This window comes from Nerophis lumbriciformis, linkage group LG17 (genome assembly GCF_033978685.3).
Source record: "Nerophis lumbriciformis linkage group LG17, RoL_Nlum_v2.1, whole genome shotgun sequence".
NCBI lineage: Eukaryota > Metazoa > Chordata > Actinopteri > Syngnathiformes > Syngnathidae > Nerophis > Nerophis lumbriciformis.
In genome coordinates, this window is record NC_084564.2 from 18,794,879 (window position 1) to 18,822,612 (window position 27,734).

The 27,734-nt window shown below is 39.3% G+C and overlaps 1 protein-coding gene across 4 annotated transcripts in view; it reads right to left on the bottom strand.

Moving 5' to 3' along the window:
• clmpb (CXADR like membrane protein b) overlaps positions 1–27,734 on the bottom strand; it is a 320,729-nt gene that overhangs the window by 25,263 nt on the left and 267,732 nt on the right. For all 4 annotated transcript variants that reach the window (XM_061972692.1, XM_061972691.1, XM_061972690.1 and 1 more), the window contains one exon: positions 15,292–15,443. In XM_061972692.1, coding sequence (XP_061828676.1) covers positions 15,292–15,405 — 114 coding nt within the window. In that variant the 5' untranslated portion in view covers positions 15,406–15,443. The remainder of the gene's footprint in view (positions 1–15,291; positions 15,444–27,734) is intronic.

Here is a 27,734-nt window from a genome sequence, read left to right on the forward strand (position 1 = left end):
CCTTTTTTGTTGACACATCTTGTCTGCTTGTAAGTACTCCGTGATTGTGTGCTGCCGAACATGCTCGTCTGCTTGTAAACCAGCAATGACACGACGTGACGACGACTGGAGGTCGGTGGGGCGGGGGACCGGTTCTTTTTAGAGGCGTTATAGTACTGAATATGATTCATTAGTATCGCGGTACTATACCAAAACGGTATACCGTACAAACTAGATTTTAGCCTTACAGGGTAGCGTTGCTCAACTGTGACTGTGGGTTCAGGGTGCAGGGCTGGAGCACACGTTACAAATTCAAATGATGAAATTATCATTTGCTGAATTTGTGCCCCGTGTAAAGTAAGAAGGCGAGGTAGAGAGAGAGTCAAAAGTGCCAGTGGAGGGATTTTTGCAACATGTCCACAGGCTGTTGTTTAAAAGCCGCAATGACTAAACGCTGACATGGACTTTTCTGTCCTCTCCAGGCTTGTTTAACATTCTCCGAGGTCATACTAAGAGGCAAAAAACATTTTCTTCCCACCGGAAATTAAATATTTTATCATGAAAAGTCAGATTAACATATACAATAAGTTTTTTTTTTTTAATTATTAGTTTCTCCCCTGCAACCTTATTGTCATTTGTAAGTTAATAAGTAAGTTAATAAGTACAAAGGAATATTGGAGCAACACTGAAATTCAAAACTAAAATATAACAATTAAACTGTGTTTAATTGTTATATTTTACCAAGAAAAATAGCGCAACATTGTGATAAACACAGTTGTTAAAGAGTTCAATTCTATTTTGTTCGGAGGAAATAAAATAGGACAGAATTTTTTTAAATAATTTTACAAAAAATGACTTGAAAAATATTACATTTTGTTAAATTAGTGATAAAAATATAAATCTATAAATGTATACTAGTGGCGGACAGTGCGTTTCCCACCTCCACTGCAAAAAGTCAGTGTTCAAAAACAAGAAAAAAAAAAATCAAAAATTAGGGGTATTTTATTTGAACTAAGCAAAATGATCTGCCAATAGAACATCAAGTAAAATTAGCTAACCTCAATGAACCCCAACATACCTTAAAATAAGTATATTCTCACTAATAACAACAGTACTACTATATGAGTACGTATTTTCTATTGTTTCATTGAAAATAAAACAGTAAAGTCCATTTGGCTGTCATCTGTTTTAATTATGAGACACAATTGTGTCAAAGTCATGATTTTTTTTTTTTTCATGCTTGAAATAAGAAATGATTACTTTAAAAAAGTAGTTGTATACTTGTGAGTGACACAGCTTTGCAACAGTTGATGTTCTAGTTTCAAGCATGTTTTACTCAATATAGGTCATAAAATCTCAGCAACAAGCTGTAATATCTTACTGAGATCATTTAGGACCAAAACACTTAAAACAAGTAAAACACTAGCATACATTTTTCTTAGTGAGAAGAATGATCTTATCAGACAGAAAATAAGCAAATATCACCCTTATTTGAGATATTTAATCTTACTTAGATTTCAGTTTTTGCAGTGTAGGCCTTCAGTGATGTCCGACTTCTATGATTACCTCTCAAAATACTATAATCTATGTCACCACATGACCATTGATGGAGAAATACTATACAGGAACACATTTACTCCCTACTGGACATTGAACCACCTCAACAGTGTATAAAACGGGTTATTTTCTGGCGCATTTAAAAGTAAATTTAAATGCATCAGCAATTAAAATATATCTTATGTGGTACTCTCAAAATTAAAATGGCAAAAATCATATTAAAAGTGAAAAAATAAAATTTTTGAACTCACAATTAGTAGGACTTATTTGACGCTGTATAAGCCAGTGGAACCCCTCGTTGTCGGCTTATTCGAGTGGAAATAGCAAGCATTTCATCGCCAAAACATCTGAGCTAGCTTCCGGGGTTGACCGACATCATCTCACAAGATGTAGTTTCTCTTTAAATATCCTTCTTGAAAATGGCTTTGCAAATATATATCTGCCACCTAATCAACATTTTGTTCTTCTTCTCTGCTATCCCGGTCTGGCTCCGGCGCAACACTTCCCGCTTCCTGCTAAGTTGAAACTTGTGAATGGATACTCACTTTGGAATGACGAGTGAGTATCCAATCACACTCTCGTTAACATCAGGCTACTTAGATAGGCTACTGTCAACAACTTGTGATATGATTGGCTATCGCAACTGTCTATCACCTCTATGTGTTCTCAAATTCATCCGCTAATGGTCCTGGTGAGTATCCAATCACAGGAAGCGTAAATGTCACGTTCAACGTGAGGCCATTTAGAAGGCCTTACTCACAACAACTCTTGATCTGATTGGCTATCGCAATTATCTATCAATTGTATGTGCCCGTTCTCTTAAAGTGCATGGATGCCCGCATTGTTGATTCTGAAGGCCCCAGGCAGATTTCGTACAGCATGGCAACATAAGATAGGTGAATTCTGATTGGATACAAACTAAAACTAAAAACAACAGCACTGGAAGGAGCATAATATGACATGAAGAGAATATGAATACTTTTAGATATTTAGGGAAAGTAAATAAAAAAATTATTGTATCTTTAATTATGATTATGATTTCCGGTTATGTTAGGCCAGCATAGAAGGCCTTGCTGGCCCTGACGACCCACCACTGGTGACAACAACAGAATGTTATGAGAGTTAAGATCTATTTTTTGGGAGAAAGAAAAGAAACCCATTTGTGATTAGGGATGATGTTCGAAACCGGTTCTCCCGGGTTGTTCGATAAGAAAAGAACCGTTCGATAAGAAAATAACTGATTCCATGGACTCAAATCCCTTTTTGAGAATTGGTCCCGTTAACAAGGCCACTATAGTAAAGAAAAAGAGTTGGTTCCTTATTCGAATCCCTGGGAACGAATCCCGTCCCACAAGAAATGCCCTGTAGAACATCACAGGAAATGACGTAGCTCAGTCATTAGACTGAGCTACATAATTTCCTGTGATGTCACATAAGTAGCAAAAATAATGGACCGGAAAAAACGCCTCAAGGCATGGCTATTCACCTATAGTAATCACAGAGACAGGTTGTTTTTGTGTTACTGTATATATTTGTTTTTCTGAAAAATCCCACTTAATATACTTTGGGTAACAACAGTAAATATTTATTTATTTAATTTTTTTAGGGGGGTAACAGTAAATATTTATTTATTTTTTTTTTTTTTTTTTTTTCTTATAACAAAAAAGTGAGCTTTTGTTAAACCAAATATTGTGTTTTTTTCCATATACAACAACCTATCTGGATTTGATAAGAGAATCGATAAGGAATCGGTTCGATAAGAGGATTCGATAATGGGCTCGAACTGGATAATTTCTTATCAAACATCATCCCTATTTGTGATATACAGGTATTACAAGAACAAAGTTGCACTGCTATGCAAATACAGTTGTACTACAAATACACAAAGATATACGAATGAAAAGTGATAATCATTACATGAATAAAGTTCTAATTGTACAAGTTATGATATTACAAGAAATTGGCCCTAGTGTGTGAATGTGAGTGTGAATGTTGTGATGAGGTGGCGACTTGTCCAGGGTGTACACCGCCTTCCGCCCGAATGCAGCTGAGATAGGCTCCAGCACCCCCCGCGACTCCAAAAGGGACAAGCGGTAGAAAATGGATGGATGGATACATAGTATCAAACTAATCAAGTTGAAGTATTATATGAATAATGAGTCGTTTCAAGAAATAATATTACAAGATTATAAATGGAATTTTAAGATTTTTTCGCATCCAACTTTTTGCACTTATTTTCATATTTTTATTCAAGTATATTTTGTTTTTGAATCTTTTTATAATCTAAAATGAATGGATTAGTTTATTGTTATATATTTCTATTACAATCCTTGTCGTACTAGTTTTTGCAGTATTCATAATAACGCTGATTCTAACACTAACTATGATAATTACTGTGTTTGTAGTTGGCAGTGGTGTAAAAGTGCTCTGTATAGAGCTGTATCTAATATTTTGACCCTCTAAATGTTGCAAGATGCTCTTCTCCCTCCGTCAGTACAAAGGAATTATTTATTCATTCAGCTACCGGCACAGTCTCTTCAAGCTAATCAAATTTTCAGATGTTTGATTTTAATTAATGGCGCCTTCAATGTTATCTCGGCGTTAAATATTCATGGCGACGTGTCAGCCCCCACCGACACCTTGATTCGACGGTTCCTTTCCCTCCTTCCTGCTCCCCTCCTCGTCTCTTCCTCGCTGCGTTACACTTCCGAGTGCTAACGCATCAGGACGCAAACAAATGGACTATAGGAGGAATCACTTTGCCTCCTCGGTGAGAGTTTACACTCTGATGTTTTTGTGTTCGGTTTGTGCGGAGAAGAAGTTTCCAGAAACTGACGACAAGCTGTTTTGGTTTTTGTTCAAGGTTAGGAGATATATGAGAGTCCACATAATTGTTTATTTACAGCACTTTCCAGTGGTGGAGCGGGTAAAAAAAAAAATCCATGGTTTGGATCTTATCACGATTTAGTGACACTGTTTTTAATCTCATTTGCAAGAATAGTAGACTTTGCATGCAGTTGCAATTCAAAGACGTTAGATGGCAGTAGTGTATAGGCTATGGAAGTGTTTTTCAACCTTTTTTGAGCCGAGGCACATTTTTTGCATAGAAAAAATCCGTAGGCACACCACCAGCAGAAATCATTAAAAAAATGAAACTCAGTTGACAGTAAAAAGTCGTCGTCGCAATTGTTGGATATGACTTATGTGTAAACCATAACCAAGCATGCATCAATATAGCTCTTGTCTCAAAGTAGGTGTACTGTCACCACCTGTCACATCACCCCCTGACTTATTTGGAGATTTTTGCTTTTTTCCTGTGCGTAGTGTTTCAGTTCTTGTCTTGCGCTCCTATTTTGGTGGCTTTTTTTCTCTTTCTTTGGTATTTTCCTGTAGCAGTTTCATGTTATCCTTTGAGCGATAATTCCCGCATCTACTTTGTTTTAGCAATCAAGACTATTTCAGTTGTTTTGTATCCTTCTTTGCAGGGACATTGTTGATGTCATGTCAAGTTATGTTCGGGTGTACATTGTGGACTTACTTGTCCACAGTAAGTCTTTGCTGTCGTCCAGCATTCTGTTTTTGTTTACTTTGTAGCCAGTTCAGTTTTAGTTTCGTTCTGCATAGCCTTCCCTAAGCTTAAAGGCCTACTGAAACCCACTACTACCGACCACGCAGTCTGATAGTTTATATATCAATGATGAAATCTTAACATTGCAACACATGCCAATACGGACGGGTTAGCTTACTAAAGTGCAATTTTAAATTTTGCGCGACATATCCTGCTGAAAACGTCTCGGTATGATGACGTCAACGCGTGACGTCGCGGATTGTAGAGGACATTTTGAGACAGCATGGTGGCTAGCTATTAAGTCGTCTGTTTCATCGCAAAATTCCACAGTATTCTGGACATCTGTGTTGGTGAATCTTTTGCAATTTGTTTAATGAACAATGGAAACAGCAAAGAAGAAAGCTGTAGGAGGGAAGCGGTGTATTGCGGCCGACTTCAGCAACAACACAAACACAGCCGGTGTTTCATTGTTTACATTCCCGGAAGATGACAGTCAAGCTTTACCATTGGCCTGTGGAGAACTGGGACAACAGAGACTCTTACCAGGAGGACTTTGAGTTGGATACGCAGACACGGTACCGTGAGTACGCTTCCAAACATTTGATCGCTTGCACGTACGTGCGTGCCGCTATGTGCATGTCACGTACGTAACTTTGGGAACTTTGGGGAAATATATGTGCTGTATGAACTTTGGGGAGGTGAACGGTACTTTGGGCTGTGGGATTGAGTGTGTTGTGCAGGTGTTTGAGTTGTATTGGCGGGTTATATGGACGGGAGGGGGGAGGTGTTTGTTATGCGGGATTAATTTGTGGCATATTAAATATAAGCCTGGTTGTGTTGTGGCTAATAGAGTATATTTATGTCTTGTGTTTATTTACTGTTTTAGTCATTCCCAGCTGAATATCAGGTCCCACCCGCCTCTCACAGCATCTTCCCTATCTGAATCCCTCCCACTGCCCTCTAGTCCTTCACTCTCACTTTCCTCATCCACTAATCTTTCATCCTCGCTCAAATTAATAGGGAAATCATCGCTTTCTCGGTCCGAATCGCTCTCGCTGCTGGTGGCCATGATTGTAAACAACGTGCAGATGTGAGGAGCTCCACAACCTGTGACGTCGCGCTACTCGTTTGCTACTTCCGGTAGAGGCAAGGCTTTTTTATCAGCGACCAAAAGTTGCGAACTTTATCGTCGATGTTCTCTACTAAATCCTTTCAGCAAAAATATGGCAATATTGCGAAATGATCAAGTATGACACATAGAATGGACCTGCTATCCCCGTTTAAATAAGAAAATCGCATTTCAGTAGGCCTTTAGATGCCTTTTCTTAGGGGCACTCACCTTTTGTTTATTTTTGGTTGAAGTATTAGACACCTTTTTACCTGCACACTGCCTCCCGCTGTTTCCGACATCTACAAAGAAATTAGCTACCGGTTGCGACCTACTGATATGAAAGAGTATTACACGATTACTCTGCCGAGCTCTAGACAGCACCGACACTCAACAACAACACATCATTTGCAGACTATAATTACTGGTTTGCAAAAAATATTTTTAACCCAAATAGGTGAAATTAGATAATCTCTCACTAATGTGCCGTGGCACAGTGGTTGAAAAACACTGGGCTATGGTGTGTTGAGTGTCAGGGAGAAGTTTTTCCTATTAAGCTGAATCTAGTCTTTTGTTGCGCCCTAAAAAGTGTTAATACTGTTGGTATTGTACTAATTACGCATCAGCTGTTTGATTGTAACAGGCATTGTTATGGTTCATACACCTGCCACCTCTCACTCTGCTGTGGGATTTAACAAACAAACACACTATTCATTTCATATGCAGGTCAAATGTAGTGACTTTTTTTAATCCAGCAGATGGCGGATGACTAAGTATTGGCGTGATGTGGCTCGGTTGGTAAAGCGGCCGTGACAGCAACTTGAGGCTTCCAGTTTTGATCCCCGCTTCCGCCATCCTAGTCACTGCTGTTGTGTCCTTGGGCAAGATACTTTATCCACCGGCTTCCAGTGCCACCCACACTGGTTTAAATGCAACTTAAATAATCACTATGTAAAGCGCTTTGAGTCACTAGATAAAAGCGCTATATGAATATACAAAACCCAAAACCAGTGAAGTTGGCACGTTGTATAAATCATAAATAAAAACAGAATACAATGATTTGCAAATCCTTTTCATCCTATATTCAATTGAATAGACTGCAAATAAATTATAATTAATGTTCGAACTGAGAAACATATTTTTTTTGTTGCAAATAATCATTAACTTAGCATTATGCAAAAAAGTTGTCACAGGGGCATTTTCACCACTGTGTTACATGGCCTTTCCTTTTAACAACACTCAGTAAACATTTGGGAACTGAGGAGACACATTTTTGAAGCTTTTCAGGTGGAATTATTTCCCATTCTTGCTTGATGTACAGCTTAAGTTGTTCAACAGTTCGGGGTCTCTGTTGTGGTATTTTAGGCTTCATAATGCGCTACACATTTTCACAGGCAGGCCAATCTAGTACCCGCACTCTTTTACTATGAAGCCACACTGTTGTAAAACGTGGCTTGGCATTGTCTTGCTGAAATAAGCAGGGGCGTCCATGATAACGTTGCTTGGATGGCAACATATGTTACTCTAAAACCTGTATGCACCTTTCAGCATTAATGGTGCCTTCACAGATGTGTAAGTTATGCATGCCTTGGGCACTAATATACCCCCATACCATCACAAATGTTGGCTTTTGAACTATGCGCCTATAACAATTCGGATGGTTCTTTTCCTCTTTGGTCCAGAGGACACGACATCCACAGTTTCCTAAAACAATTTGAATTGTGGACTCGTCAGACCATAGAACACTTTTCACACTTTGCATCAGTCCATCTTAGGGCCCAGCGAAGCCGGCGGCGTTTCTGGGTGTTGTTGATGGCCTTTGCTTTGCATAGTAGAGTTTTAACTTGCACTTACAGACATAGCGACAAACTGTAGTTACTGACATTGGTTTTTCTGAATTGTTCCAAAGACCACGTGGTGATATCCTTTACACACTGATGTCAGTTTCTGATGGAGTACTGCCTGAGGGATTGAACGTCACGGGCATTCAATGTTGGTTTATAGCCTTGCTAGTTACATGCAGTGATTTCTCCAGATTCTCTGAACCTTTTGATGATATTACGGACTCTAGATGGTGAAATCCCTAAATTCCTTGCAATGGCTGGTTGAGAAATGTTGTTCTTAAACAATCTGCTGACGCATTTGTTCACAAAGTGGTGACCCTCGGCCCATCCTTGTTTGTGAATGACTTGAGTATTTCATGGAAGCTGCTTTTATACCCAATCATGGCACCCACCTGTTCCCAATTAGCCTGTTCACTTGTGGGATGTTCCAAATAAGAGTTTGATGAGAATTCCTCCACTTTCTCAGTCTTTTTTGTCACTTGTGCCAGATTTTTTGAAACATGTTGCAGACATCAAATTCTAAATGAGCTAATATTTGAAAAAAATAACAACGTTTTCCATATCGAACGTTAAGTATCTTGTCTTTGCAGTCTATTCAATTGAATATGGTAGAAAAGGATTTGCAAATCATTGTATTCTGTTTTTATTTACAATGTACACAATATGCCAACTTCACTGGTTTTGGGTTTTGTAATTCACCTCACTTCACTTATGCAGTGCAGTGTCAATACAGGTAGTGAGTGTGCTATAGACTCATTTACCCATCACAAGCTATTTCCCTGATTTTCTTCAATTTTCCAAGGTAATGTTCCTCATTTTCAAATACAAATGTTGTCGGTATAGGTGGAATTGTACGCACCTTGGTTTTAAGGTCAGGGTTCGGTGAATTTTTTGGAAGGGTAAGATAACTAAATGCGAAATATAAAACATCTTTTGAATGATTTTAAAATGAAAAAGTGCCTGTCTCTCACTTGACGAGGAACTCAGTACGCCTCAGTATCGTATGCTAAATAATCTGATTATGAATACATGTACAGTTACACCCCCAGTATATGCTGATTTTAATCTCACATTTCCAAATCTGTTGCCGTCTTTTTTCACACAACTCGCCCGGACGCCGAGGGAAGATATGACGATATGAAGTGCGAGCGTGAATAAAAAGACGTCTGCAAGAAGAGACGCAGAGTAAATAAGGTTGATGAAATTACTGCCCGCAGAGACAGAGTTTTGAGTCTTAGCACATCCATTATGATTCCATTATGATATGACGTCTCCGCACGCTAACAAGGGGTCAGAATGTCTCCGCCTCGCCTGAGAATTTAACAACATGAGCGCCGCGACTCATGTTGATGTTTGGCCGGCGGCGTAAACAAAAGTATTCTCGAGACCCAGGAGGAATGAAATCAAGCCTTGTTTTGAAGCTGTTTCGCTTAATGTCCGTAAATATATATCTTTATGATACGTCATCATTCATATTGCAACGATGCTGAAATTGTCGGTTACAATGACGGCGGTCTTTCATTACAAATGCAAATAAATCTGCAAACATAAATTGAAATAGATACCGCGTGCTTATTCATAAGGCATGTCTTTCTTCAATTGAATGATAGAGACGACACTGTTATGCAAAAGTGACGTTTTAATGATGTTCGAACATAAATACTAGGGGTGTCAAACTCGTTTCCATTGAGGGCCACATCGCAGTTGTGGCTGCCATCATGAAAGGCCGCTTGTAACAGTAAATAATATGAATATAAATCTATGTAAAGATTTGCCACATGATACTTTCACTCAATTGCCTGCATTTAATTATTCAGTCTTTTACAGACGCTGTAAAAAAGTTGTAGTTTTACAAGGATACAGTCATAAAGCTGGGGGAATAATGTCATAATATTACAAGAGAAGTTGTAATTCGAAAATAATAATTATTTAAATTACGGAAAACAAAAGTGGTAGTTTTTTAGTTGAGTCACAAAGCTGCGAGAAAAAAGTTTTAAAAAATTACAAAAAAGTAAGTAGATTTACGATGAAAATATATGTGATTCAGAGGGATAAAATGATTGTCATTTACAAGAATAAAGTCAAAATAATACAATGAAATAAAGTTGTTATTTACATGAATATAGTCGTAATAATACAAGAGCGAATGTCCGTAAATTAGGTGGAACATAAGTTGTATAAGTGTTGAGTCACAATGCTGCGAGAAAAAAGTTGAACTATTACGAGAAGTACTGTAAAAAACTGCCGATTTTGGCAGCTCAGTCGGCAGAATTTGACCCTAACTTTTATGATGGTTTTAACAGCATAATTCTGTAAATAAAACAATGGTGCCACCGTTTTGTACAGTAAGATTCCGGCGACTGATCTGCCAATAGGGGTGCAACGATTAGTTGACATTGTCGACAATAAAAAAATTTTGCCGCCAATTGTATTTGTCGACAAAAGTCACTTATGTTTGTTGCTGTGGGGGTGCCTTGTGTCAGCGACCTGGTGGCCATGGTCTGATGACCTCCTGGTGCAGACGGCTCCTGTGATAGTGTTTACTCACATGTCCCCTCTGTACTCAGGCATGCATTCATTTGTTCCTAAAGTTGCATATGTGTGTGTGTTTGTGTTTGGTATCTGTGTCCGTATGTGATAATGGGCGATCTGGGGTATTGTTTTTAGCTTTGTAAAACACTTTGCATCGCATTTATTTTATGTATGAAAATCACTTTAAAATAAAGTTTGACTGACTGATTGATTGATATAGCTAATCCTCTTTGTGTCATAATTTTTCCCAAAGTGTGCTTGATTAGCATTGTTGTTGACAAGGAAGGGATCTGTGGTTGCTAACACGATGTCAGGCTTGCTCATTGACTCTCAAAATGGCTCGGGGATCTCCCTGAAATTGATACTATTTTGATCATGTTTATTTATTTGTAAACTTTTGAACTCCTTTAATGTCATAAATCCGACATATGTGATAATAGCTTCAGTATAGAGGCAACTTGTTTTTCCACTCTACTGGAACTTTAAATGTAGATTTTTTTTTTAAACAACTTGAATAACAACTTAAAGGCCTACTAAAACCCACTACTACCGACCACGCAATGTGATAGTTTATACATCAATGATGAAATCTTAACATTGCAACACATGCCAATACGGCCGGGTTAGCTTACTAAAGTGCAATTTTAAATTTTGCACGAAATATCCTGCTGAAAACGTCTCGGTATGATGACGCCTGCGCGTGACGTCACGGATTGTAGAGGACATTTTGGGACAGCATGGTGGCCAGCTATTAAGTCGTCTGTTTTCATCGCAAAATTCCACAGTATTCTGGACATCTGTGTTGGTGAATCTTTTGCAATTTGTTCAATGAACAATGGAGACAGCAAAGAAGAAAGCTGTAGGTGGGAAGCGGTGTATTGCGGCAGGTGTTGTGCTGGATAACACACCCCCGCCGTATAATGCACCCCTTGACTGTTGTGATGGATAACACAGCCAGTGTTTCATTGTTTACATTCCCGAAAGACGACAGTCAAGCTTTACCATTGGCCTGTGGAGAACTGGGACAACAGAGACTCTTACCAGGAGGACTTTGAGTTGGATGCGCAGACGCGGTACCGTGAGTACGCATGCAGCTGCGGCTTCCAAACATTTGATCACTTGCCCGTACGTGCGTGCCGCTATGTGCATGTCACGTACGTAACTTTGGGGACTTTGGGGAAATATATGTGCTGTATGAACTTTGGGGAGGTGAACAGTACTTTGAGCTGTGGGATTGAGTGTGTTGTGCAATTGTTTGAGTTGTATTGGCGGGTTATATGGACGGGAGGGGGGAGGTGTTTGTTATGCGGGATTAATTTGTGGCATATTAAATATAAGCCTTGATGTGTTGTGGCTAATAGAGTATCTTGTGTTTATTTACTGTTTTAGTCATTCCCAGCTGAATATCAGGTCCCACCCGCCTCTCACAGCATCTTCCCTATCTGAATCGCTCCCACTGCCCTCTAGTCCTTCACTCTCACTTTCCTCATCCACAAATCTTTCATCCTCGCTCAAATTAATGGGGGAAATCGTCGCTTTCTCGGTCCGAAACGCTTTCACTGCTGGTGGCCATGATTGTAAACAATGTGCAGATGTGAGGAACTCCACAACCTGTGACGTCACGCCACTCGTCTGCTACTTCCGGTACAGGCAAGGCTTTTTTATCAGCGACCAAAAGTTGCAAATTTTATCGTCTATGTTCTCTGCTAAATCCGTTCAGCAAAAATATGGCAATATTGCGAAATGATCAAGTATGACACATAGAATGGACCTGCTATCGCCGTTTAAATAAGAAAATCGCATTTCAGTAGGCCTTTAAATCTACGGTACATTTTTAAATAGTCAGTAGTGTGAATTGATGTATTTGATTTAATATACAGTAGTAAAAAAGAACGATGTATTTGCCATTTAGGACAGCTGAGCACAATGTTTCGGTTTCTGTACAGATCTGTACGGTTTTGAAATAAATACTGTATCCTTAAATAAAGTTTGTTTTGTCTTGTACGTCATTATTCTTGAGATAAAGATTACAATAAAAAGAAAATGATGGTAAGAGTGACGGCGTGCACGAACATAACTGCCGTAAAACAAGTCAATAGCAAGTGACGTTTAGTCTTCGCACATGCGTCCACAGATCGGGTCTTTCTGAACCGGTCGTGTAGCAACAAGCACTTTAGCTAACATAGCTATACTCATTTGATAATATTTGTCATTCCTTAATGTTATGTTGTTGTATGGTGTTTATTATGTTGAACATGTGCAGTTACATTTTGTAAATAGATCTTTTAAAAGTGGATAAAATGAACACACGTTTTCAGAGCTCATTAGCATAGCTAGCTACATACACAAAATGGCAAAATATCCTTTAAACTGTTTAAATTTTAAACTTTGAGACTTATCTACTGTTGTGGAAGACTGCTATTACATGACAGGGACATTTGATAATGGTTGTATTTTATTTTATTTTTTTACTTAAATGTATTAAATGTGAATTATTTTAGGGCTGTCAAAATTAACGCGTTAACTCATGGGATTAGTCACAAAAAAGTATCACATTATTCATGCAATTTATTTGGACCACACAAACAAGTAAGGAGCGCTCACTCCAAAATACAGCCTGACTGGACTTTGGATAAAAACCGTTACTCTAGTTTTGTACACATAAATGACATGCGTTCAAGTAAAAAGTTTAAAAATGTTCCTTGATGACATTCTGACAATACAATTGCATTTGTGTACAGATCTTTTTTCAGTCTGTTGTGGCCAGTGCCCTGTACTTTGCAGTGGTTTGTTGGGGGAGCAGCACCAGCAAAAGGGACTTAAACCGGATTGACAAACAGTGTTCGATTCAAGAACTCCTTCATTCCGCACTCCATACAGCTGTATAATCACTCGCCATACAGCAATAGATGATATCTGTCTATTACCTGACCGCTTCCATGTTAGCTACCTCTCTTTGTTTATAATGTATATTTTCTGCTGGATCTACTCTCTATTGTATGCTGCAGCTGTTACATATACTGTAATATTGTACATGGTAATTGGGATTTGTTATACATTGTATATATTATATAAAAATATAATATAATGCAATATATACTATGGTACATTTTTAGTCTACTTTATATCTACATTATCCTTTCTATCCTTACCCTTTCAAACGTTTGTAACTGAGCTACTGTGTGTAACAATTTCCCTTGTGGATCAATAAAGTTTGTCTAAATCAGTGGTTCTTAACCTTGTTGGAGGTACCGAACCCCACCAGTTTCATATGCGCATTCACCGTGAAAAATAAAATGTATATTTTTTTTCAAAATCAAGACTACCGTATTTTCCGGACTATAAGTCACAGTTTTTTTTCATAGTTTGGCCGGGGGTACGACTTATACTCAGGAGCGACTTATGTGTGAAATTATTAACACATTACCGTAAAATATCAAATAATATTATTTAGCTCATTTACGTAAGAGACTAGACGTATAAGATTTCATGGGATTTAGCGATTAGGAGTGACAGATTGTTTGGTAAACGTATAGCATGTTCTATATGTTATAGTTATTTGAATGACTCTTACTATAATATGTTACGTTAACATACCAGGCATGTTCTCAGTTGGTTATTTATGCCTCATATAACGTACACTTATTCAGCCTGTTGTTCACTATTCTTTATTTATTTTAAATTGCCTTTCAAATGTCTATTTTTGCTGTTGCGTTTTATCAAATACATTTCCCCCAAAAAAGAGACTTATGTATGTTTTTTTCCTTCTTTTTTATGCATTTTCGGCCGGTGCGACTTATACTCCGGAGCGACTTATAGTCCGAAAAATACGGTATATACTCTGATGATTAACTTGTGTGATGACTGTATTATACTGATAGTATATATTTGTACCATGAATTGATTAACGTGGACCCCGACTTAAATAAGTTATAACTTATTCGGGTGTTACCATTAAGTGGTCAGTTGTACGGAATATGTTTTTGGTAACACTTTAGTATGGGGAACATATTCTAAGTAACAAAGACTTAATTTAGAGTTTTTTGGACACTAGGGGAACATATTCTAAGTAACAAAGACTTAATTTAGAGTTATTTGGTTAGGGTTTGGGTTAGAGGGTTAGGGCCAGGGTTAGAGGGTTAGGGTTATAATAAGGCCATCCCAAATGAGGCATTAATAAGTACTTAATAATAACTAGTTAAGAGCCAATATGCTACTAATTTGCATGTTAATAAGAAACGAATTAATGGTGAATATGTTCCCCATATTAAAGTGGTACCATGTTTTTTTACTGGTGCACAAAATGAACCGTGCATGAACATCACCATGTTCAAAAAACAAAACCAACACAGTGCATAAACTCACAACAAATTACACACCTGCAAATCAGTGTGACTTCCGCTGTAATACGCCGATAGGGAACGTTTTTATTTACACGATGAGTCGGGTGTGTCTTGACCTCCGCCGAACCCCTGAGCCCGACTCACCGAACCCCTAGGGTTCGATCGATCCCAGGTTAAGAACCACTGGTCTAAATCTGAGTCTACATATTGGGGTCTTTTCTACAGCAAATTGTAATATACCAGTGAGTTATCACCTGTGAGTATTCACGAAAAATTAAAATTCCAAAATGTGATTAATCTGATTTAAAAAAAAAAAAATAATAATAACAATTTAACAGCCGTAATATTTTTTCTTCTTACCACTTTCTGTTTAGAGTTGGGCGTCTGCAGGAGCCACTCGATGTCGATAGAGTTGGATGACGGGAACTGATGGTGGCACGGTAAGGTGGCGTTGTCCCCGACAACCTTCTTCATCTCCGTCTGGGCGCCGCCCAACAGCGGACTGAGTAGAACTGCAAAAAAAGTAAGAGAGGCCTCAGAAGAGAACAAGCTAGCGCAAAGCAAACTGAAGACAAGAGACAGATGTTGCAAATTGAATGAAAAAAGGCTGCGGTGAGAGGAAAGTGAGACCGACAAGCCAGTGAGAGCTGAGACGTAGAATGTCAATTACTGTCTGGCAGAAGAAGAAGAAGAAGAAGCTGAGACGTGGAAAAAGTTGATCAAATGGAAAAGTTTTTGTCTAAGACAGTCAGACGTGTAATAATTGGTGCATCTTCTTTAAGCACAAAAGCAACAGTAAGGAATAATTGGATGGTGCTTGTGGAACCCCTACATGTGTCCTTAATGTGTGGGTAAAGAGCCTGGATGAATGTCAGCATCGATCTTTGGCAGGCCCAGAGCAGAAACGCTCTGCACTGTTTTGCACTTAAGGGGCCACATGATCATGGCCCGGGCTTTTTAGAATATTTGAAGTTTTTTTTCTTTCATTATAATTTGTCTGTTATAAAGGAATATGTCGTAAAAGTTCAGATGAAATCAACGTTGCTGTCAGAATACACCCCCTTGCAAAAACACAACATGGTTCATTCCTCCTGGCAGCGGCAGACTGTCCACTCAACACGGACGTCATCCAAGCGCACCTGTACACTGCAAAAACTGAAATCTAAGTAAGACGAAATATCTTAAATAAGGGTAATATTTGCTTATTTTCTGTCTGATAAGATAATTATTCTCACTAAGCAGATTTTATGTTAGAGTGTTTTACTTGTTGTAAGTGTTTTGGTCCTAAATGATCTCAATAAGATATTACAGCTTGTTGCTGAGATTATCTAGATAGATAGTACTTTATTGACGACCTATATTGAGTAAAACATGCTTGAAACTAGAATATCAACTGTAGCAAAGCTGTGTCATCAACACTCACAAGTATAAAACTACTTTTTTTTAAAGTAATAATTTCTTATTTCAAGCATGAAAAAAAAATCATGACTTTGACACAATTGTGTCTCATAATTAAAACAGATGACAGCCAAATGGACTTTGCTGTTTTATTCATCAATGAAACAATAGAAAATACGTACTCATATAGTAGTACAGTTGGCACAGTACAGTAAACTGACAGTTAATAATATTTCAAACAATTTTGAACAGAAATAGTTCATGCACATTCAGATAAATTCTTCAAAATTATAATTAAAAACATTTTGGCCGGGGGCCGGGCTGTATAGTATATGTGCACTAATTGACTGAAAGAGCACGCACTTGGCGCGATGATGTCATGTTGTCGATGGAAAAATAAATTTTTTGACCATATGATTTGCCTGAGCGGCTAGGAGACGCCGAGAGTAACAAGCGGTTGCCTTGTTGCCTTTCCATTAAGAACAATAAATTAGTTTTTAGTATAAGTAAATGTAATGCCGAGCGCATATCATTATGTCAAGATAATGGCACTAGCATTTAATTCATTTAAGAATATTTTTCAACACATTGAGCAAAAAGGTCTCATATTTTTTTTTCAACCAAGAAAAGTGCACTTGTTATTAGTGAGAATATACTTATTTTAAGGAATTTTTGGGTTCATTGAAGTTAGCTAATTGTACTTGTTTTGGAAAGTCTTGACAAGCCGAATTTTCTTGTTCTATTGGCAGATAATTTTGCTTAGTTGAAATAAAATACCCCTCATTTTTGTATTTTTTTTTCTTGTTTTTGAACACTGACTTTTTGCAGTGTAGGCATTCACACACGGCGCTACCATGTGGGAACCAGAATGAAGCGATAGAAGCAAGGTACAAATATAATGCAATTATTTGTGGCAGAAAAGGACAAAGTTATATTTACGTTTTACTTTTGCATCTCGTAGCACATAACTATGGTGCATTCAAGGAGCCTTGATTGAAGTTCGAAACAGAGGTTTTAAAGACAATGGCGGGTTATCTCCCGGTAGATCAGTGCTCTTCAATTTTTTTCTGTTAAGCCCTCCCTAGGAAGAAGAACACATTTCATACCCCCCCCCCCCCACCCCCACCCCACACACACTCTTTGCCGCGACTATTAATAGTATACCGTATGTTCCGGACTATAAGGCACACTTAAAATCCTTTTTTTCCCTCAACATTCGACATTGCGCCTTTTAACCCGGTGTGCCTGATGTAAGGAATAAGTTTGGTTGAGCTTACCCACCTTGAAGCTATTTTATTTGGTACATGGTGTAATGATAAGTGTGACCAGTAGATGGCAGTCAAACATAAGGGATACGTGTAGACTGCACTATGATGGCGCATCCGGAAGAGACTGTCAGAAAGCGACTTGAAGATGATCTATAAAACATAATCTATGCAACATTTTGACCAAAGAACCACCATTACATGTTATGTAGACCAGTGGTCCCCAATCACTGAGCCGGGGCCCGGTACCGGTGCGTGGATCGATTGGTACCGGGTCGCACAAGAAATAAAAAAAAATAAAAAAATTAAAAAAAAACTTTTTATTTTTTTTATTTTTATTAAATGAACATAAAAAACACAAGATACACTTACAATGAGTGCACCAACCCAAAACACCTCCCTCCCCCATTTACGCTCATTCACACTCATTCGCACAAAAGGGTTGTTTCTTTCTGTTATTAATATTTCTGGTTCCTACATTATATATACATTTTCAAGCGTTGACTGGTCCGCAGCTACAAAAAGGTTGGGGGCCACTGATGTAGACCACAAGGAAGTGGTTACATTTAGAAAAAAATAATGATAATATGACTCCTTTATTGCGCCTTATAATCCGGTGTGCCTAATATATGAAAAAAGTTCAAAAATAGACCATTCATTGGCAGTGCGCCTTATAATCCGGTGCGCCCTATGGTCTGGGAAATGCGGTAATATAAGTACACCTCTGCTTAACATTGTAGCCTTACTAACGTTAAATAAAACAAAAACATAAGAAATATAGATCAACATACGATAAAACTAACTTTATAACATTGTTATTGTTTTTGTTTTTTTAAATAAGCCTTTTTTAATCTATAACGATTTTTTGACCGACTTGAACCATTTGATACTGAAAAATTAAATTAAAGAAACTCAATAAATAATTAATGCAAATTTCATCAGCAACATCCATTTTGGAGCACAATATATACTACAAAACAAATTACAAATTTGAGCTGATTTTTTTCTTTTATCAAAATGAAGAAGTCCAGATTAAAAGCTACAATGAACACATTTTGTAGTGCACAGCTTTATGAAGCGGAGTTTGAAGCATGATACTGTATGATACTGATAAAGCAAGATCAGCCCTCCTAATCATGATAATGACAATAATAATAGTAATTGGTTTGATAATGATGTAAGATTATGATTATTATCATCCACTGATTATAATCCCACATGAATCTGCAAATCTCTACTTCACCAGGGGGTCAGCAACCTCTCCTATTAAGAGAAGCCATTTAAAAAATTAAAACATTTATGGAGCTGCAAAACATCACAGTTTAAAATGTTGTAATTCATACAGGCAAACAATCCGTTTCCCACTTTTCCTTGCCTTGCCTTCATCCAATCAGCAGTCAGATCTGAGCCTGTGCACATTCACGGCCTCACAGACAGTGGGAACTCTTTTCAAAAAAGCAAACATTGACTCCACGCCAGTGGTCACAGTGGATAAACTGGGATGCTCTCAGGTTGTACGGCTCGTTGCCAGCATTTTTGTTGCAACTTTGAGTTGCCTTGGTAACCACATCAAGAAACTATTTCAAGGTCTAATTACTCCATGTTGTTGCTTTAAACTTACTGAGTAAAATTACTGCCATAGATCCCGATAACTACTCCATTTCCTAACTTCCTTCGTCGGGTTCCATCAGCTCATCACTTAATGACACAATTCCCTTCCGAAATCTATGACCTCCCACCTCCTTTATCCTTCGCTTTCCTCAGAATCCATTAAGTCGGCGAAATAAAAACGCTTTACTTTTTTTTATCGCCAACAAAACAACTCAAGCGGAGTGCTCAGGTTGCAGTAAATATGCAGCAATAAATACATGTGTGTGTTTTTAATGAGCGCCGTCACACTGTCCAGTCCTACGTCTCTGCAGGGTGTGTGTGTGTGTGTGTGTGTGTGGCTATTCTAATTTACTTGAGGACTCGGACCGCATAGTGGGTTTGAGGAGAATTATCCTGAGGTTTGCTGGAAGTTGTGTGCGTGTGTGTGAGGCCCACTATTAAGATGCTGGCCTCCTACCACCTGCTCCAAAAGCCTGTTAATTTTTTTTTTTTTTTTTAAATGCAGCGCTCCAGCGGGGCATCACACCCTAAAATGCTACAAGATATTTTTGGCTCTTCCACATTTAACTTAACTACCTGCCTTTAATTTAATTGCCGTGTGAGTCAACAGCTTGTGTGCTTAAAATAAAGCAGAGGATCATTTGGCTGTGTTTGCTTTGTGTGTATGTAGTTGCCAGTTGTGTAGATGGTCGCGGCTCCTTTTCATGATCACACTCTCATTAATAGCGCCTCCTGTTGGCCCCGAGTCAATAAACAAACGCTAATAAAATCAAGGCGCTGTGTCTTTGGCGACAAGAGTCCCGACTGAGCGGAGCAGTTTGTTAATTTTTTTGTAATTGCGTTATCAGAAGTTTGTAAAGAAAAGTAGCAAAAAAAAGTTGCATCCAAGTAGGAGGGCTGACACTACAAATGATTTATAATACTTTACGGAATAATCAAATAAAGAAAACAACTCAGGGCCAGCAAGGCCTTCTCTGCTGGCCTAACATAACCAGAAATCATGATCATAATTAAAGATGCAAGTATTTTTTTATTTACTTTCCCTAAATATCTAAACGTATTCATATTCTCTATGCTCCTTTCAGTGCTGTTGTTTTTAGGTTGTAGAGTTTTTATCCAATCAGAATTCAGCGAGCTTATGTTGCCATGCTGTACCAAATCTGCCCAGGGCCTTCAGAATCAACAATGTTTGTGCACTGTAAGTGAACAGACACAAACATTTGACAGACAGTTGTGATAGCCAATCAGATCACGAGTTGTTGTCAGTAAGGCTTTCTAGCTGGCCTAAGCCAGATATATATTCTGGTTGTGCCAACTTCACTGGTTTTGGGTTTTGTAAATGCATGCATGAGAAACACTCCAATGTGGCTCAGGTTCAAATGAGCATTATTGTCTTTTAAAGGCCTACTGAAATGCTATTTTCTTATCCAAACGGGGATAGCAGGTCCATTCTATGTGTCATACTTGATCATTTCGCGATATTGCCATATTTTTGCTCAAAGGATTTAGTAGAGAACATCGACGGTAAAGTTCGCAACTTTTGGTTGCTGATAGAAAAGTCTTGCTTGTACCGGAAGTAGCAGACGAGTAGCGTGATGTCACAGGTTGTGGAGCTCCTCACATCCGCACATTGTTTACAATCATGGCCACCAGCAGCGAGAGCGATTCGGACCGAGAAAGCGACAATTTCCCCATTAATTTGAGCGAGGATGAAAGATTTGTGGATGAAGAAAGTGAGAGTGAAGGAATAGAGGGCAGTGGGAGCGATTCAGATAGGGAAGATGCTGTGAGAGGCGGGTGGGACCTGATATTCAGCTGGGAATGACTAAAACAGTAAATAAACACAAGACATATATATATATATATATATACTCTGTTAGCCACAACACAACCAGGCTTATATTTAATATGCCACAATTTAATCCCGCATAACAAACACCTCCCCCCTCCCGTCCATATAACCCGCCAATACAACTCAAACACCTGCACAACACACTCAATCCCACAGCCCGAAGTACCGTTCACCTCCCCAAAGTTCATACAGCACATATATTTCCCCAAAGTCCCCAAAGTTACGTACGTGACATGCACATAGCGGCACGCACGTACGGGCAAGCGATCAAATGTTTGGAAGCCGCAGCTGCATGCTTACTCACGGCACCGTGTCTGCGTATCCAACTCAAAGTCCTACTGGTAAGAGTCTCTGTTGTCCCAGTTCTCCACAGGCCAATGGTAAAGCTTGACTGTCATCTTTCGGGAATGTAAACAATGAAACACCGGCTGTGTTATCCGGCAAAACAGTCAGAGGGGTGCATTCTACGGCGGGGGTGCGTTATCCAGCACAACACCTGCCGCAATACACCGCTTCCTACCTACAGCTTTCTTCTTTGCTGTCTCCATTGTTCATTGAACAAATTGCAAAAGATTCACCAACACAGATGTCCAGAATACTGTGGAATTTTGCGATGAAAACAGACGACTTAATAGCTGGCCACCATGCTGTCCCAAAATGTCCGCTACAATCCGTGACGTCACGCGCTGACGTCATCATACCGAGATATTTAGCGCAAAATTTTAAATTGCACTTTAGTAAGCTAACCCGGCCGTATTGGCATGTGATGCAATGTTAAGATTTCATCATTGATATATAAACTATCAGACTGCGTGGTCGGTAGTAGTGGGTTTCAGTTGGCCTTTAAAAGGCGTAATTGCTGATACAAATCTTGCGTTTGCCCACATTATTTGCGCAAGCGGAACTACCGTTTCAATTCTAACACCGCTGTGAGAAGAAGAGGTGACCCCCAGTCATGGCTTGAAGGTGAGTTTAAAATTGTGTGCGTATGTTATGTTCGAAAACGATTGCAATGCCCCCACTTTACGGGGTCAACCTCACCGTATCTTTAGGAGGCGTCCCGGAGGTGGGAGGTGTCAGGAGGGGGCACGGGGAGCTCTTATCAGGCCTTGGGCACGCGGCAGGATCCAGCCCTGGCGAGCTCCACCGCGCTGATTACAGAGAGCGAGGAGTCAAGGGAAGACAGTAGACCCCCAGCATCAAACATTAAGTCCAGCCCACTGCACAGACACAGTATTTTTTTTTTTTTTTCCTGCTGACTCATGATATAATGGACATTGGCCACTGAGGAGACGCAACGCGCTGTCAACTTTTCAACCTTGAGTGACAGTGACTGTACTGGGATGAAAAAAAAAAAAAAAAAGAAACCACCCGAAAACAAACAAAAGTCAAAGAACTGCTGAAAGCCAGCAAATGACGTTTCTGGGTGAAGACGTCCGTTTATGGACGGCTGCTCTTCTCCTCCGTGTCCTGCGTCAGCGCTGACACTTTGGCTCGCCGGCGCCGAGCTGACATTTCCATTGGCCCACGGCTCACTTATGGGACTGCTGGTGTGGAGGGGAGGAGGGGAATGGAGCGTGCAGGGAACGGGTGGACAGGTGCCCAGTGAGCGCTGATGTGTTCTCTGACCACGTTTGGCAACACTTGACCGTATAAACACATTTCCTCCGAGCATTAAGGGATGGCGCTAGCTGTTTAAGACAAAACTATACAACTGGACATACTTTAGAGTAGTCAGCGTACAGCGAGGAATGAATCAACACAAAACAATTAACATATTTTCCGGACTATAAGGCGCACTTATAATCTTTTTTTTTCTTCTCAAAACTCGATAGTGAGGTTTATAACCCGGTGCGCATAATGTACGGAATAATTCTGGTTTTGCTTACCGACCTTGAAGCAATTTTATTTGGTACATGGTGTAATGATAAGTGTGACCAGTAGATGGCAGTCAAACATAAGAGATACGTGTAGACAGCAATATGATGGCAATATGACTCAAGTAGGTTTTTAATCGATTCAAAAAAACTAATTAGAGATGTCCGATAATATTGGGCTGCCGATATTATCGGCCGATAAATGCTTTAAAATGTAATATCGGAAATTATTGGTATCGGTTTCAAAAAGTAAAATTGATTACTTTTTAAAACGCCGCTGTACGGGGTGGTACACGGACGTAGGGAGAAGTACAGAGCGCCAATAAACCTTAAAGGCACTGCCTTTGTGTGCCGGCCCAATCACATAATACCTACAGATTTTCACACACACAAGTGAATGCACACATACTTGGTCAACAGCCATACAGGTCACACTGAGGGTGGCCGTATAAACAACATTAACACTGTTACAAATATGCGCCACACTGTGAACCCACACCAAACAAGAATGACAAACATTTCGGGAGCACATCCGCACCGTAACACAACATAAACACAACCGAACAAATACCCAGCACCCCTTGCAGCACTAACTCCTCCGGGACGCTACAATATACACACCCCGCTACCCCCAACCCCACCCCCCCACCTCAACCCCGTTACCCCCCAACCCCACCCACCTCAACCTCCTCATGCTCTCTCAGGGAGAGCATGTCCAAAATTCTAAGCTGCTGTTTTGAGGCATGTTGAAAAAAATAATGCACTTTGTGACTTCAATAAAAAATATGGCAGTGCTATGTTGGCATTTTTTTCCATAACTTGAGTTGAATTATTTTGGAAAACCTTGTTACATTGTTTAATGCATCCAGCGGGGCATCACAACAAAATTAGGCATAATAATGTGTTAATTCCACGACTGTATGTATCGGTATCGGTAATTAAGAGTTGGACAATATCGGAATATCGGATATCGGCAAAAAAAACCATTATCGGACATCTCTAAAAAAACATTTATTTGTATTTATTTTTAAAGTTTTTCCTTTTCAGCCAAGCAAATCATATAGTTGATGTAGCTGGCCATATTTGCTGTACAGATAAGTAAGTAATACAAACATTTATCAAAGCATTTTGTCTATTTTATGGAGGAATGTATAGTTAATCATAGAACTGGCACCTAATGTTATTCAATAAGTATCGATTACGTATCACAAATTGCTTTGAATCGAGAATTGATTCTGAATCAAATTGTTGCCCCCAAGAATGGAATCGTGTGGTGCCCAAAGATTCACAGCTCTACTACACATTCAATAATAGCAAATTCCTATTATTAGCTATCAACTCACAAAGCTAGTGTGTGTGTTACATACAGGCGTAGTTTTGTCATCATTTATATAATTTAGTGGATAACAATAAAATAATTTAGGCTCATGAGGCAGTAGGGTGAATAATGCGGACACGTTTGTTACTGGATTTTTTCCAAATATCCTTCTTTCTACAGTATGAGACCAGGTATATGTTAGCACAATACAACCATGTGTTTCATAAAATGTGTATTAGACTGCAGCATTGTTCAAATAAGTACACATTTTAGGCATATCAAGCTTGTGTGCTATTGTGTGCTTAGCTGTTGTGCAGCTGCTAGCGATATCAATACCGATTATTTCCCCATTGCTGGAAAAATAAAGTCTACCCAATCCTATTTGATATCAATATTGTATCTCGACACCCTTACTTTAAAGTGTATCCAGGTTTCATTCAGATAGCATTGTTCCTTGAGAAGATGTACACTTTATTGCCAAAAGCATTTGGTCACCCATCCAAATGATCAGAATCAGGTGTCTTAATCACTTGGCCCGGCCACAGGTGTTTAAAATCAAGCACTTAGGCATGGAGACTGTTTCTACAAACATTTGTGAAAGAATGGGCCGCTCTCAGGAGCTCAGTGATTTCCAGCGTGGAACTGTCATAGGATCATGTTGCATAGGATGACCTGTGCAACAAATCCAGTTGTGAAATTTCCTCGCTCCTAAATATCTCAAAGTCAACTGTCGGCTTTATTATAAGAAAATGGAAGAGTTTGGGAACAACAGCAACTCAGCCACCAAGTGGTAGGCCACATAAACTGACAGAGAGGTCAGTGGATGCTGAAGCGCATAGTGCAAAGAAAACGCCAACTTTCTGCACAGTCAGTTGGGTTTGGAGGTTGCCAGGAGAACGGTACATTTCGGACGGACTGCATTGTGCCGAGTGTGAAATTTGGTGGAGGAGGAATTATGGTGTGGGGTTGTTTTTCAGGAGTTGGGCTTTGCCCTTTTGTTCCAGTGAAAGGAAATTTAAATGCTCTAGGATACCAAGACATTTTGGACAATTCCATGCTCCCAACCTTGTGGGAACAGTTTGGAGCGGGCCCCTCCCTCTTGCAACATGACTGTGCACCAGTGCACAAAGCAAAGTCCATAAAGACATGGATGACAGAGTCTGTTGTGGATGAACTTGACTGGCCTGCACAGAGTCCTGACCTGAATCAGATGGAACACATTTGGGATGAATTAGAACGGAGATTGAGAGCCAGGCCTTCTCGACCTACATCAGTGTGTGACCTCACCAATGCTCTTTTGGAAGAATGGTCGAAAAGTCCTATAAACACACTACGCAACCTTGTGGACAGCCTTCCCAGAAGAGTTGAAGCTGTAATAGCTGCAAAAGGTGGACTGACATCATATTGAACCCTATGGGTTAGGAATGGGATGGCACTTCAAATTCATATGTGAGTCAAGGCAGGTGGCCAAATACTTTTGGCAATATATAGTGTACAAGAAAATGTTTACTGAAGGGCAACATTTTGGATACAGCTCTTTTCGATCACTAGTCAATGTTGCAGCTGAAAATAGTTTGTGACAGAAATAAAGCACACTATTTGCCAGAGAAAGTTGGCAGACAAGTGAGAAGTGAGGCAGCTAGTGGAAGTTTGCTTGGGTATATAATCACCTCTCCCCCAGTTTGCCAGTTATTTATGATGGGAAGGGAGGCATTTGTGCAGTGGAATGAACGATGCCACGCTGCCAAAATAAGCTCGCCTCCACGCGGCGGCGTGGCGGCTTGCGTTGGCCTCTTCCACAGTGTGCACAGCTGGGACGGCCGGACTGTTGGACCCCATCATTTGTGTCAACAACACTCATTGTTGAATTTCCCCCATTGTGGCATCTTTGCACACACACACACACACACACACACACACACACACACACACACACACACACACACACACACGCGCACACACGCAGTACGTCAAACTGTGACAGCTTTTTGAAACGGCAGTCTCGATAGCACACAGTAGCAACTGGGAAGGCACTCAGGGAAGCACAGACCTCTGCCAAGGTTGAAAGATTGTGGTCTGCTTATTAAAATAAAGGATGTCTGGCATAGAAGAAAGGATATGAAGGTGCTCTACCAAGTTATGAAATAAGCACTAATTCACACCAAAAGCTGCACAACTGGAAAATATTAAGACAACTCAAAGATCCTTAATTTGAGAGGAGCCGCTTGCTGTTTATAAGGATCTAGCGCAAACAAATAGCAACATATTTTCTTTATGACACATGTGTGATGGTGTTTTTATGAACCTACTGCAAACATGTCTGTTAAAGATCCTCTATGTCAGGGGTCACCAACGCGGTGCCCGCGGGCACCAGGTAGCCCGTAAGGACCAGATGAGTAGCCCGCTGGCCTGTTCTAAAAATAGCCCAAATAGCAGCACTTACCAGTGAGCTGCCTCTATTTTTTTAAATTGTATTTATTTACTAGCAAGCTGGTCTCGCTTTGCTCGACATTTTTAATTCTAAGAGAGACAAAACTCAAATAGAATTTGAAAATCCAAGAAAATATTTAAAAGACTTGGTCTTCACTAACTGACAAAGAAACAGATAACAGATTTGGTGTCCAGTTCAAAGTGTGACATGATTTATTTAAAAATGTGAGAGTTGACTTTTGTATTTTACATTAGTTATTATTTGTACAAACATGGTGCAAAGTAATTCATGATTTGTTAAAACATGTTAGTGGCTAGCTAGTTAAAATGGGATATTGTGATTTCACAAGACCGTCTTAGAAGTGATCATTTGAAAATGTTCAATTTGAAAAATGTGCACTTATAGAAAATATAAAAATAAGGTGTTGCATATTGATATTTATCTGTTTCTATATATATTTATTGTGATAAATCATTAAGATGATCAGTGTTTCCACAAAGATAAATATCATTAATTATCAATAATAACATAGAGTTAAAGGTAAATTGAGCAAATTGGCTATTTCTGGCAATTTATTTAAGTGTGTATCAAACTGGTAGCCCTTCGCATTAATCAGTACCCAAGAAGTAGCTCTTGGTTTCAAAAAGCTTGGTGACCCCTGCTCTATGTCCAAGTGTCAAAGTCAAGGCCCACGGGCCAGATCCGGCCCGCAAATTAATTATCTATGGCCCCTGGGATATTTGATTAGCTGCTGTTTTGCACGCACCGATATGCCATCAGTGTTGGCACTAGGTCGCAAGGACCCCATCAAGTCGTAAAAACGGGGTCCCACAGTCAATTTCTGGGGTCCCACTTTTTTGTAAACGTTTTGAAAACAAATGATAAATGTATGCATTATCCTGTTATATCTCACGTTCTATATTGTGTTTTGGAAAAAGGTTGTCATAAACACTACTTAATTCATTAAAAAAATTCACAAAAATAAAAAACACATTTTTATGCATGAGTAAATATATTCAGTTATAAACATTCACACACTTTCTTCTTTCCT